This window comes from Serinus canaria, chromosome 13 (assembly GCF_022539315.1).
Source record: "Serinus canaria isolate serCan28SL12 chromosome 13, serCan2020, whole genome shotgun sequence".
In the NCBI taxonomy this organism is placed as follows: domain Eukaryota; kingdom Metazoa; phylum Chordata; class Aves; order Passeriformes; family Fringillidae; genus Serinus; species Serinus canaria.
The window spans coordinates 17,077,465-17,090,449 of NC_066327.1; the positions used below are offsets into that span (position 1 = coordinate 17,077,465).

Here is a 12,985-nt window from a genome sequence, read left to right on the forward strand (position 1 = left end):
TTCTGACTCCCAAGACATAGCAGATTATGGACTTTATTGAAATCCCAAACCCCTGTTTTAACAAATACACAGAGGCTACTGAGCCACTGCAAACTCCCTTCCAGGCTCCAGTGCCTTTTTAAAATAGGACCTTCCTGACCTCATTTCAAAATGAGGACAACTGACAGCCCCAGAAAAATAAATTGAGTCCAGTATTTGCAATTTCTGGTTGTATACACACATTTTACTTACATGCTCTGGCAATGGCAAACCAGAACTGCAATTCAACAATGAATTCCATTTTTCCTGGTCCACCTGTGACCTGGTTTTCCCTCACACCAATCCAGTGCCAGGCAGTGGTTCCAGAGGCAATTTACAGAACGAAGTTTTTAAACACACAAAAGCTTTACACAGCAAAGCACCCTTGAGATGTTTTCAATTTCCCTCAGCTTTGTATTTCAAAAAAGGAACAATGCATTGAACAAGAATTTTGTGGATGGAGAACTTCCTAAGGAGCTTTGCTTGGGAGGTGTTTCCAATACCTCTGATCTTTACAAACTGAAAGGGACAATAAAAACAACAATAAATTAAGAAAGAACTCAAGAGCAAAGCGAAGATGGAGAGAGGCCTCGTGAACAGCCACACTCCCTTCCAAATAAATCCATTTCTTTTCATTTCACAGGTAGGAGGAGGCAGGTGGGAATCCCTGGTTTCCTTTTGCCATTGGCAGCTCAGCCAAGCCAACAAACTGAGTGAAAAAAGAAATAAAGACCTCAAACTCTACATTTCCAAAGCCACAGCACTGGGGGAGCACGGGATGGGGAACTGGCACCCCCTTCCAGCAGCACATGGATGGGGAAATCTGCAGAGCACACCTGCCTAATTCCCCACTTGAGTCAACTTCCTATTTCAGAGGCAAAGCACTGGCTCCCAGCTAAGTGCACTTTAATGAAGTGTTATGGTCCAATGTGCAACTTTTTCCAACTCCCTTGCCATCTACTGGATACATATTTCTTTAAGAAACTCAGAGACGAAAAAAAAAAAAGCAGCTCTACTTTCAACTCCCAGGTTATTGAGAGCAGCAGCTTCTAAAGGTCTGCTTCAGAAAGGAACTGCAACCAGCTGAAAGGAAGGAAACCCTTAAAAGCAGAGCAGGATGGACTGAGGTTACACAGGGAAGACACTGGAGCAGGAAACAGAAACACCTGGAGAGAGGAATTCTCCAGCTGGCCAGGAGGCAGCAGGGCTGGGTTCCCATCCCACAGCCCTGGCTGAGAGGAACATTCCCAGGTGACACCTGAAACCTCAGGGCAGATCTCCTTTCTGCTTCCCAGGAGGAAGTCTGTGTGTCCCAGCAGGGAAGGGATGGCAGGAGGGCTCCTGCTGGCCCCAGCTCTGCAGAGGGACAGGCACAGCCAAGCCTTCCCTCCCAGCCAGCAGCTGGGCTGCTCACTGCATTTCAGAAACACTGCCAGCATTTCTGGAGTGTCTGACTGTGAGCCCATGGACAAAATTATAGAGTGTTAGGTCACAGCATAACATTTTTTATCAAGACACAGCAATCTGCATTTTTCCATAGCATCCATAAAACTTTCCCTGACCTATTTTCATGGAGTTTTCTCTTCTGATCCAAGACTTCCTGGGAACTATGAGATATATTTATAGTAATCAGAGAGGCCCCAGTCAGGAGGTTGGGTACCTTCGAGTTACTCACTCCCTACACACAGGGAAAGTGATCCCACCCCAAGAGTCTGACAAATAAAATCGAGTGGTGCACCAAGGGCAGCTTCATTTAATGTGAGCAGGAAGAACACACCAGGCTCTGCCCACAGGGGCAGTGCTGTGAAACACTTCAGCAATAAATGGAGCACAGTATTACAGAGAAGGAGCTTTCCTCCAACAGAACTGCTTGATTAAAGCAAACCACTGTTGTGTTTTGTTTGGTGGATTCTGCTCTGGGCCCAGACTGCACAGGCCCATGGCTCACTAACTCCCTGGAATTCTGCAGAGCTGCTGCTGCCAAGAATGACAGAGGGGAGAAGGCAGAGGAAATTATAGGCTTTGGATGCAGGGAGAGAATTTGACAGAGTTCCATGGCTAAGATGTGCAGCCACAAAATAAAAAAGCTGGCAAAAAGTCAAAAAGACTCAGAGCAGCCATAAATGGAATTTTTTGCAAACTGGGTGAAGAGACACAATCCAGGTTGAGAGGCTGAAAAAGCTCCTTTTTGTTCAGACCCTGCCAGAGCTGTGCAGTGTTACATGGCCTCTGTGTCACAGCCATGGGGTCTTGTGCACACCTTCCTCTTCCCAAACTCAGTCAAAGGCCAGGGAAACTAAAACCAAGCAGCCCCACAGCCAAGGGTGCTCAAAATGCAAAGGGAAAATATCTCCCCAAAGGTTCAGGAATGAGTACTCAAAGCAGAGGAATAAGGACCTTTGTTGATGAGGAAAGGTGTGGAATTTCCTTGTAAGAAAAGGTATGAATTATTTCCAGGCTGACAGTTTTACATAGCACACAAATAAACCCTGACTAAAGTAATATTTGCAAGATTAATATTGATCTAATGCTAGGAAAACAGAAAACAGGATTTATTTCTAGGTATGCCTTCCAAAGTAAAGCTGAGAACTGAATGGTAAATTCTGCATTTTTTTGACACTGAAGGGAAGCAAAAAGCAGTGACCAGGGACAGGTCACACAGAGGTGGTGACAGCAGGACTGCCCCTGGTCTGGGATATCCAGCCAGGATGAGAACCTGAACCTGGACCACTCTGGGGGAGGTTTGTGCCCTTCCAACAGGGACTGGAACCTTTGGCTGAAGGAAGGTCATGTCAAAGCATTCACATAAAAGGATGGGATCAGAGAGATGACAGTAGAAACCTCAGTGAGAAACTCATCTCAAAATTATTCCCTCAGATGTTCTGTTTTGGGGAGCAATTTGGATCAGAAAGGAAATTAAGAGCAATTAAGTGGTGTCTAGAACAGCAGCTGGTCAGAGAGAGCAAGGTCTGAATTACTACACAGGTAACTTTTAAAAGACAAACAGGGCAATTTCTTCACTCTGAAGCTCTGCCAAGTTAGGGGTGGAGCACCCCAATTCATCCCAGAGAGATGTTGAGTCTAGAGAAAAATCACATTGTGGAGTTGAATCTTTTACTGGTAATCAGCAGCCCCAGGAAGCAGACCATGGATTCCTGGGTGAGTCAGCTCCCCATGCTGGCTTTTACCCACAGCTGCCTCCTCTGGCCTTCCAGGATCCTGCAGAGCTGCTCTTCCAGGCAAACAATTCCCAGTGCCCCCAGTGTGCCCTGGAACCCTGGAGCTGCCAGGCCCAGCCCAGGGGAGGCAGCAGCAGAATTCCTTCCTCAGAGGTGTCAGCTCCAGCAGCTCCCCTGGCCACGTGCCCTGTGCTCTCAGCAGCAGCAGCAGAGGTGGATTTCTCTCTGGAATTAACTGCTTAAACCCTTCAGCACTTCTTAAGAACACAGGAGGTTGGGAAGAGGATCTTTTGGAACAACTGATTTCTTCAGCAAAACATGTGATTCCTAAACTGTCCTAATTTTTTTGTGATTGAAAATGCAAAAAAAAAAAATCTCACACAACTGTTAGTGGACTTCAAACTAAGAGGAAAATTCAGTTTATGCAGAAAAGCCCATTCAAATTTCTCAGCATTTGCCATTCAGCCTCTGTTTTGCTACCTGGAGGGAAACTCACTTGGTTGTACACAAAATGGTGCAGAGCATTTCCCTGTTAGGGAAAGGGCTCAAAGGCATTTCCACACTTCAAAAGTTTGAAAGTTTGAATTTATCCAACACAAATTAAAAAGGTAAGTTGTATCACAGATAACTTTGCAGACTGTCTGTGCAAAGCAGAGGAAAACCAAGGACATTTTTCATAAGGCCACTGCTGACAGATAAGGTGAAGATAAATAAAGAGGGCCAAAGCACTGAAACAAACCCAGATTATACAGAACTGAATGCAGGAACTCCAAAATCCTGATCTTTAACTGGAGTTACTTTTTCAACAGCATCCACTGCTGGATTCAGCACTGACCTTGGTTGGAAAGGGGAATTTGGAGGGTTCAGTTTTGCAGGGGGTGTGGATGGCAGTCAGTGGAGGAGGCCAGGAGTGGGTCATCTCCTGAAACACAGCAAAAACAAAAGTTATTAACAAAATAAATCAGGTTTCAACTTGCAATCTGGATTCTCTCAATTTTCAGTTCGTTGTTCACCCTTCACTAAGCTTTATATTCAAATCTTAATTTCCCAAATGTGCAACAAAGATTTTGCATGTAAACCTGAATGTCAAATTGCTCCCCAGGAGAAGAGAGAGTTATGACATAATAACAGGCAGCAAGGCATAAATCAATCAGCTGGGCTGGCCTGAAGATAAACTGCAGTGCAAGTCAGAGTCTGATCCTTTCAGAGTGTGTGGGAAGAAGAATCCTAGGAGAGGGAAGCCTGTAGAGTTTGAGGAAAAGGGGGAAATCAAATGCCTGCAGCTGGAAAGTGCCTCCTATGCTCTCAGAGCAACCCCAAGGTCCCTGGAGGACTGAAGGTCACAGGAAGTAATAAGCCTTGGAAATGCTCCAGAGGGACCTGCTGATCCTTTTGTGAGAGCAGACACAGGACAGGACATCAGGAGGTGTAAAAGGACTTGGGAAAATGACCCAGGTATGGGAGGGGGGAAGTGCTGCCATGGGGCAGCAAAGCATTGACTAGGTTCTAAAATACCAGGACTAAGGATTGTACTTTGGTGGAAGACATGTAGTTCTGGTTATCAGGGAGGAGGAATGCAGTGAGGATCTCCAGGAGATGATGTGCACACCACAACACTCAGGGCCAGCTCTGCTCCCAGTTTGGCCCAGTCCCCCTGTGCTGGAGGGGCACCAGGAGAGCCCTCCTGTGCCAACCTGCACCTGGACAGGCTCTGGCACTGCAGAGTCCTTCCCCCTCCTTGGGAGTGGCTGCACTTTCAACAACGTAGGGAACAAGAACACCAAAGAACTTACTTTGAGGATTTCATCCACGCAGCTGACCTCACCAGAGGCTGATGCCTACAAATCAAAACTCAAAATTAACATCTCCCAAATTTTCCAGGGACTAGAAACAGTTAAAAACAAACTTCAATCCTTATTGTGACTCATGTGGACTCTACACAGACACAAACAGCCCTTGCTAACTCTTTTCATCAATTTGAACATCAGATAGATCCATGTTTTTATGGTGTGAGTCACAGTTATGAAAAGCAAATACATGACATCCATAAAACTGTGATAATAATCTCTCACTTTTCACTTGACAGTTAAAGTGATCACAGGCAGGCAGGGATATTAAAAACTTGTAGAGAGGGGAAACAGAATCACAGCTTTCAGTCATTTCCTGGAAGCAGCCCCAGGATAATATCTGAATTCAAGTGCAGGATGGTGAATGCACAGGAATGACAAACTGCATTCCCAAGTAAAACACTCATCACAGAGAGATCCCAGAAACAGCAATAATTACCAAACTATGAATCCTCTGCATCCCTGGCTGCCACAAGCAGAAAGAAGCAAAGCTACTTCACGATTCACTGCATCAGCATTGATGTGGCAGGCCTTCACAAATAAAGTAATTTCTGATTTCCTTACCTGTGTGCTGGATCTTACTTTGCTATCTGTTGCAATCCCAGGAAAAAGAGCTTTTCTCTGGCTACCATGACTCCAGCAGTTGGACAGGAGATGAAATGAGACTTTATTACTAGCAAAGGCACTCTCCTTGTAAGTGAGCTGGAGTCAGAGGCTGTGTCCTAATGGTTTGGGAATTACCAAACTCCTCCAAGTTGTTAACCCAATAGTATTTTATATCCAGCACAACTGATAAAAGTTCTGCACCCTGTTCAATGTGGGGTGAAGGTATAATAATCACATCTAGTAATTGCTACTGACTTCAAAAGAAAATCTGATATAGGGATATTGTATCAACAACTTTAAGTCAATTCAGCTCCTAGGAACAACAATGTATTTACCCAGCTTGTCAAAATATTTGTGGATATCCTACAATTTCCCTAACTCCTGACTAGAGAAATACTCTGTGAAAATTGGCCTCTGGGGGTTAAGTAAGCCTTTCTGAGTGTCTCAGCCTGTATTTAATAAAAAACCCAGTATCCACACTGAAGAAGCAGAAGACAAAACCAATTACTTTTGCATGCTCCCCACTGAAAATACAGCTTAGGTGAAGGTGCTTTGAGTAACAAAAACACAGTGTTTACTAAAAACTCCATTTGGGTTAGGCAAATTGGGATTTTGGAGACGCTGGAAAATCCCAGCCCAGGTGGATTTACACTTAAGAAGACAGGACACAGCCAGCAACTTACATCCAGCGGCTGAGAGGGAATTTTCAGCTTGGTCAGGTGCGCTTTGCTGCTGGGCTTCAGCTCGTTGACGCCGCCGCCGTGGCTCTGGCTGCTGTAGTGTTCCGAGGAAAGCTTTGGCTCCATGGACTCCTGCCCGTCCATCGGCCTGACGTAGGCAGTGGGTTTCTGTAACATCGAGCTGGATTTGGACATCAGCGAGGGGGGGAAGGACTGGGTCGAGTGCTGCCCGCTGGCGAAGGAGGGCACGCGGGAGGGAGAGTCCCAGCTGGGCTCGGGGTCCCGGGGCGACTTGGAGCGCTGGTGCTCCTTGCCGTGGTGCTCGCCGCCGTGGGCTCTGGAGTGCCCGGGGGCCAGCGAGGCCACGGCCGGCGGCTTCCCGGGGCTGCCGGAGCGGCCCTTGGAGTGCTCGGAGCCGTGCTGGCCCTTCTTGCGGCCGCCGCCGTAGGAGTCGCGCTCGTGCCGGGCCCCCGCGCCGGCCGCGCCGCCCCCGGAGCGCTGCCCGTGGCCCCCCAGCCCCTGGGAGCGCTTCTGGGACTGGGCCGAGGTGCTGGGGGCCGGCCCCACCGGGGTCCATTTGCTGCTCTGGTGGGAGCCCGCGCCGTGCCGCTGCTCGCCGAAGAAGCCGGGCACGGGTTTGTCATCGGGCGCCGCGGGAACCGAGGGCTTGGGGATGGCGACGATCTTCTGGAGCGGCCGGTCCCCGATGAGATCCGTCATCTCATCATAGTTCCCCAGCATGCTCTGGATGCGGCTCGACAGCTTGTCTTCTTTGCTGGTCTGGGACAAGAAGCCACCAAAACCGGGATTTAGAACCGATCACAACTTCACAGGAAGTTAAATGGGCTGGTAACTGCAGCACTCAGCCTGGATTTCAGCTAGAATACACTTCCTTCTAGCACTCCACCAGGATTTCAGCTAGAATACACCTCTTTCTAGCACTCCACCTGGATTCCAGCTAGAATACACCTCTTTCTAGCACTCCACCAGGATTCCAGCTAGAATACACCTCTTTCTAGCACTCAGCCTGGATTTCAGCTAGAGTACACCTCTTTCTAGCACTCAGCCTGGATTCCAGCTAGAGTACACCTCTTTCTAGCACTCAACCCGAATTCCAGCTAGAATACACCTCTTTCTTTGCCAGTGTTTCCAATTCTGAATTTTACCTCTTAAAACAGCAATTTGACTCCCTAAAACATATTAAAAATATGTAACAATAAAGATGTAGCTCCCTAAAACATACTAAAAATTCAGCAGCAGGGACAGCTGAAGCAGCAATAACCAAATAACGCACTGCTGATCTGGATGCCAGTTCCACAGCTGCAGATGCTGTCACCTTACAGACTGTAACTTCTCTAACACAGAAAGCATCAGTCCTAAAAGGTTTTAATTAGCAGTAAAATAAAATCAACTTAACCTCACCCCCATAAGTCATTTTTAATTGGTGTTTATATTGGCACAACGTTTGTTGCACACAGTTAAAAGGGTTCTTTGTTCTTTAGAAAACAAACATTTTGTTTTCTAAATCTGGGATCCTGGATCATTCCCCCATGCATCCCAGCTAACTCCAGTTAACTTCACACATGTGGAATTTGGTTATCAAGCACAGGAACAAAAAAACCATCAGGCATTTCTCAACTTTCCTCTTGCAGGAAGAGAGTTTGCAGTCATGTTTTACTTCTTGCAAACCAGCTGAAATTGCAGCAAGGGAAGGGTTTGCCTTCAAAGAGTTTTGAAATACGTAATTAACCTATTAAATAATATTTTATTAGTTATTCCAGAATTAGGTTACTTTTTCCAGTACTGTTCAGCAAAGCAACCTGGAAGGAAACCCAGAACAGGCTGAAAGCTGTGCAGGACCACAGACAGAATCAACTCCTTCAAAACAAACTAAAACATCAGATACAAACTATTGGAGCACTAGTTAGAGCTGAGAATTCATGTCAAACATAGTCATATCAAACATTCCAGCACTTTAAATTAACCTCCTATTTAAACTTTTTCTTTGTGAATTTATCCAGGTCTGGATTATGTTGATGAAAGGTTAGAAAGTTTAGCAACAGTCTAAAGCACCCCAAAAATGGCAATTTGGCATCACACAATGGATAATTTAATTATTTTGAGTCACTGTATAGAAGGCAAAGGAAGGAAGGAAATATTTTTGATGGTTTTATTTTCCTTTTTCTCACTCCCTATAAAGGCTCCTCCCCTTCCCAAACATTATAAATCTGCCAGTGGAGCTGTGACTGCCCAGCTTCATTTTCAAGCCCTGCTTCAATATTTGGTTGCCCTAAGAGCTTTCAAGAACAGAGATAAAAATAAAGCATGAATTTGCAGATGATTTCTGTTCTAAAGCCTGCATTTTCCTGAGGTGCAGGAACTCACCACTTTGTAGGGTTCAGCAAAGAGAGGAGAGTTGGGTGGGAAGGCTTCGTCACCCTGCTGAATTTCTTGATTTCGCCTTTCCCTTTCTTTCATACGCAGCACATTCCGGTCTTCACGGTTCATGTTGCTACGAGCAAAAAGATCAGTGCTGATCACACAGGGAACCAGGAGGGATGTGAGGGCCCAGGGGAGGGATGAGAGTGCCCGAAGGAGGGATCTGAGTGTCCCCAAGCAGCCCCTGGCCCTGTTTGGCCACGGAATGATCTCTGTTAAGAACCCACTGAGGGCCACAATTCCTCAGAACTGTCCAATTTCAGCCCCCTCCAAAGGGCTGTAACCCCCAACCCACAGCTGGCTTCTAACAGGGAAACTTTATACAGCAATAAAAAAAAAAAATAGGGAAAAATCCCACCAGGTCCTCAGGCAAGCAGCAATTCCAAACCACTTCACCCGCTCCAATCATCTCGGCTCCAGCCCACGCCAAACATCTCCCATTCATTTCTAAAATACCTTTTCTCCCCCACATCCCCCAGATGTTCTGCCACCCCCCCACGAAGCAGTGCTTCACTTGTTCTGTAGATTAGAGTTATTTTTGGTGCTGACATACCTTTTTTTGGCACCCATTCTCCAACATATTCTAACCTCAAGCTTTGATGTGGTTTCCAGGTCTCTCTCCCTCCCTGATTCCCAAAAGGCATTTCAACTCAAAGCAGTAATTTCAGGGAACTTCTGGCAATAATGCACCTTTTGCCTTGGACCATATCCTCCTACTGCAAAAATGCAGATTAAGAACCTGCCAATCCCCCTTCTTAACAAACTTTCCTTTGCACTTTGGTCTTGCTGCTTGTGTTAACAAAAATACATCAAATTCTTGCAAAACACACACAAAAGTTGGAAAAGATTCCCTGTGAGCTTGACACAGCATTGGGAGACATAAATGAGTAAACAAAATGAGATGATAAATAAGGTGCCGCTAACTCCTTTAACATCAAACCCCAGGATGGTTTGGGTTGGGAGGACCTCAAAGCCCACCCAGTGCCACCTTTGCCATGGCAGGGACACTTCCCAGTGTCCCAGCTGCTCCCAGCCCTGCCCAGCCTGGCCTTGGGCACTGCCAGGGATCCAGGGGCACCCACAATATGTGCTACACTCTGCATCAGGAGATTTAGAAATGTTCCTTCCTGATCTGCACAAAGTAGAGTTGGTGCATCCAGGAAAGACACTGATGCTCCACCACATAATTTGCAGTCTAAAATGAAAGTGCTGGCTGCTTAGAAAATCATTATTTCATGTCTTTAGACAGCTGATTATTAAAAATAATAAATGACTTGCTACAGCATGACTCTGAAAGCTGTGCAAACCCAGCTATTGCATTCTCAACAAGAAAACTTTAACCCATCAGTCAGTTTTTAAAACATGAGTCTCCTCACCTCAGTAACATTTCTGCCTCTTTCATTTCTTCCCCATTTGGCTTCACCTTGCCTATTGCTCTGTAAGCAGTGAAATCTCAGAGGCTGCCCAGAGCAGACCAAGCCCAGGGTGGAAGCTGAGATCTCTGATGCCTTCCAAAGCATCAGCTTTGTTGTCTCTCCCTGCCTTGCAAACAAGGTACAAGCACTGGCATAACCCAACGCTGTGCTGACACCAAAGCCAGGAACACAACTCACATTCTACATGAAAAATCACTTTTCTCTCCAGTTCTCCTGTAACCTGCCAAACTCATGTAACCATAAGTGGCCACCAGGGCTGAGAGAGGGACTGGCACTGGAATGTGGCCAGCAGACTCCTGGGATCATTCTGGCATTCGTGACAAACTTGTTTTAGAAATCTGAGGCTTGAAAAGAACATTCTTGAGACTGCAGCCCAATTTGTCACATATGTAGGATTTCAACACAGATAAATATCAGATTTAATTGCAGACACTGATCAGTTAAAGCCAACTGGAACAGTCTGAGTCCATGGCATTCAGAATTAAAGGCAATTTTTGAGGCAGGGAATGGGAATGCTCTGGTTCTGGGTGGTTCATTCCCACCAATACACTAAGATCAGGAATTACATACAGCTATATATCCAGAATATTATAATCTTAACAAATAACTTTACCTCTCTGGTTTCCAAATAGAGGGTTAAATATTTACCTTCACTATTTTTTACAGAGATAAGCATCATCTTTTAAAATTGCATCAACATTTCCTGTGACTCTTAGAGCTGAAGAAAAACTATCATTTGTACCAACACTGCCACAGAAAAGGCACATTACAACAAAGATTCACTTGAGATCTGAGTTGATGCAAACCCAGAGCTGGTCTGGCTGTACCTGCCCAGGTCAATGTAAAATTAGTCATCAGAAAGCCACCAGTTAATGACACTTTTAACCACTCCTCCCCAGCCTTTTGTAATAGAGTCAATGATAAACACCCTCATGGGGAGTCACCTTGACTGTGTGGGGATTTAGTTTAGCTTTCTTTAACTCTTTTACATTTTTTATTAGAGCAAATAGTTTGACTGTGATACAAGTTAGACTTGTTGGTATCTAATCATCCAATCTCCACACAGAGCTATTTTAAGTGCCTATAATGTGTACAAGGCCATTAAAATCACACCAGATGAAATGTGTAAATAGAGGAAGTTCATGTGGCTTCCTTAGCTCTGTACCTCAGACAACTTCCCAGTCCAACCCAACCCTCCACAGCCACCAGCTACAGAAGGGAAATGCTCCCATGCCCAGGAAAGCAAGCAGAGGTACTTTGAAAGGCAGATGACCAAGGCCTGGCTGCTGATCAGCAGTGCTGGCAATGAACTCCAGCAGGAGTTGTAACAAACCTTTAATATCCACTAAAATGCCCTGCTCCCAGCAGTCCTACCCCATCCCCTGGGAACAAGGACAGCACCTCTGCTCCTCCCTGCACAGGCCTGGAAGTGGAAGATGAAGAACCTGGTGCCTTGTACTTTATGCTACCAAGATAATCCTGCTAAAATTCCCCTTTTTCCCAGGTGGCCTGAGCTAAAGAGTGAAGGAGGAGCAGAGCCAGGCTGAGAGAGCCAGAACAATGCCCCTGCAGCAAGGGCCAAATCTGGGAAAAGAGAAGTTAAAAAAATTTTTAAAAAATCAGAGAACTGGCCTCAAGCACAGGAGAGTATTTCCATTTTTAGGAAGTTGAACTCCACATGGTTTGAGTCACTCCTCCTGCAGTGTCCCCCTGTACTTTGAACAGTCCCTGTGTCTGAGACTTCCCTGCACAACCAACCCTTCAGATCTCATGCCTCTGCTCCAGCTCAACAGGAAGAGCTGAAAGCAAGCAGGAAATCCAGCAGGGAATTCACAGAAACTCCTGGCCCAGCCTCCCCCGTGTGTATTCCTGAAGCACCATTCCAGGCTGCTCCAGGCACGCTGAGCACATCAACACCAGCACCACCACATCCCCCAGAGCAGACACAGCTTTCCTTTCTCCTTCCAACCTCTTCCTAAATCCCACCTGGTATTTCTGCTCTTCCCTAATCCAACAAGAGCATGCCTTTGGTTTGAGAGATCACCACCTCGGGTGTGTAACCTGTGGGATGAAATGGCTGAGCTGGTGCTGCCTTCTCCTCCCACTCCCTCAGCTCTGGGCAGGGGGCACATCCCAGCTCTGGGGCTTTTGGAGCACAACTCCAGACTAAAGACAAACCCCAGCCAGCACACCCACACTGCCTGAGTTTTCCTGGCAAAGCAGTTAAAAGAAAAGAGGACCTTGGCCAAACCCTTCTCACCCCCTGAACCACATCAGGCACCCAAGTCCTCGCTCCAGCTCAGCACCAGCAGCATCTCCTCATCTTGCCAGGCTCCAAGAGGCAAACCCATCAAAGGCCAGGCTGGCCCAGGAGCCCTGCCCAGGCAGCCCAGCCCCAGGGAACCGACCCCAAACACCTCCCCAGCCACCAGGGCACCTTCAAAGCCTGCTGCAACACCTCCACTTCCTTCAAGACCTCCTCACCTAACTCCAGGGCTTCTTCAGTCTCAATGGGTTTTGTGAGCAAGAGGAACCAAACAGTTAATTGGTTAATTGGCTGCGATGAAAGCCCAATTTTGGCTACCAAGGATAAACAGGCTGAGAGGGAACGTGCAGGATCCCGGCTCCGTGTGGGGCACACCCAGCTGCAGGGGCACACCCAGCTCCCATGATTTCATCTTTTTTTCTTAAAAGGAAGGGGGAAAAGAGCTGGAGAGCATGCCTGTAACAAGGAATGATGTTTTCAGGAGGCATTTAACAATACCTGAAGCTGCCTTAAT

At 46.5% G+C, this 12,985-nt stretch overlaps 1 protein-coding gene across 2 annotated transcripts in view; it reads right to left on the reverse strand.

Annotated features, from left to right (window-relative positions):
• Positions 1-12,985, reverse strand: part of AFF4 (ALF transcription elongation factor 4) — a 48,467-nt gene that overhangs the window by 23,383 nt on the left and 12,099 nt on the right. For both annotated transcript variants that reach the window (XM_050979857.1, XM_030229368.2), the window contains 4 exons: positions 8,716-8,842; positions 6,334-7,110; positions 4,991-5,035; positions 4,033-4,119 (listed from right to left, as the gene is read on the reverse strand). In XM_050979857.1, coding sequence (XP_050835814.1) covers positions 4,033-4,119; positions 4,991-5,035; positions 6,334-7,110; positions 8,716-8,838 — 1,032 coding nt within the window. In that variant the 5' untranslated portion in view covers positions 8,839-8,842. Of the gene's footprint in view, positions 1-4,032; positions 4,120-4,990; positions 5,036-6,333; positions 7,111-8,715; positions 8,843-12,985 lie in introns of those variants that run through there.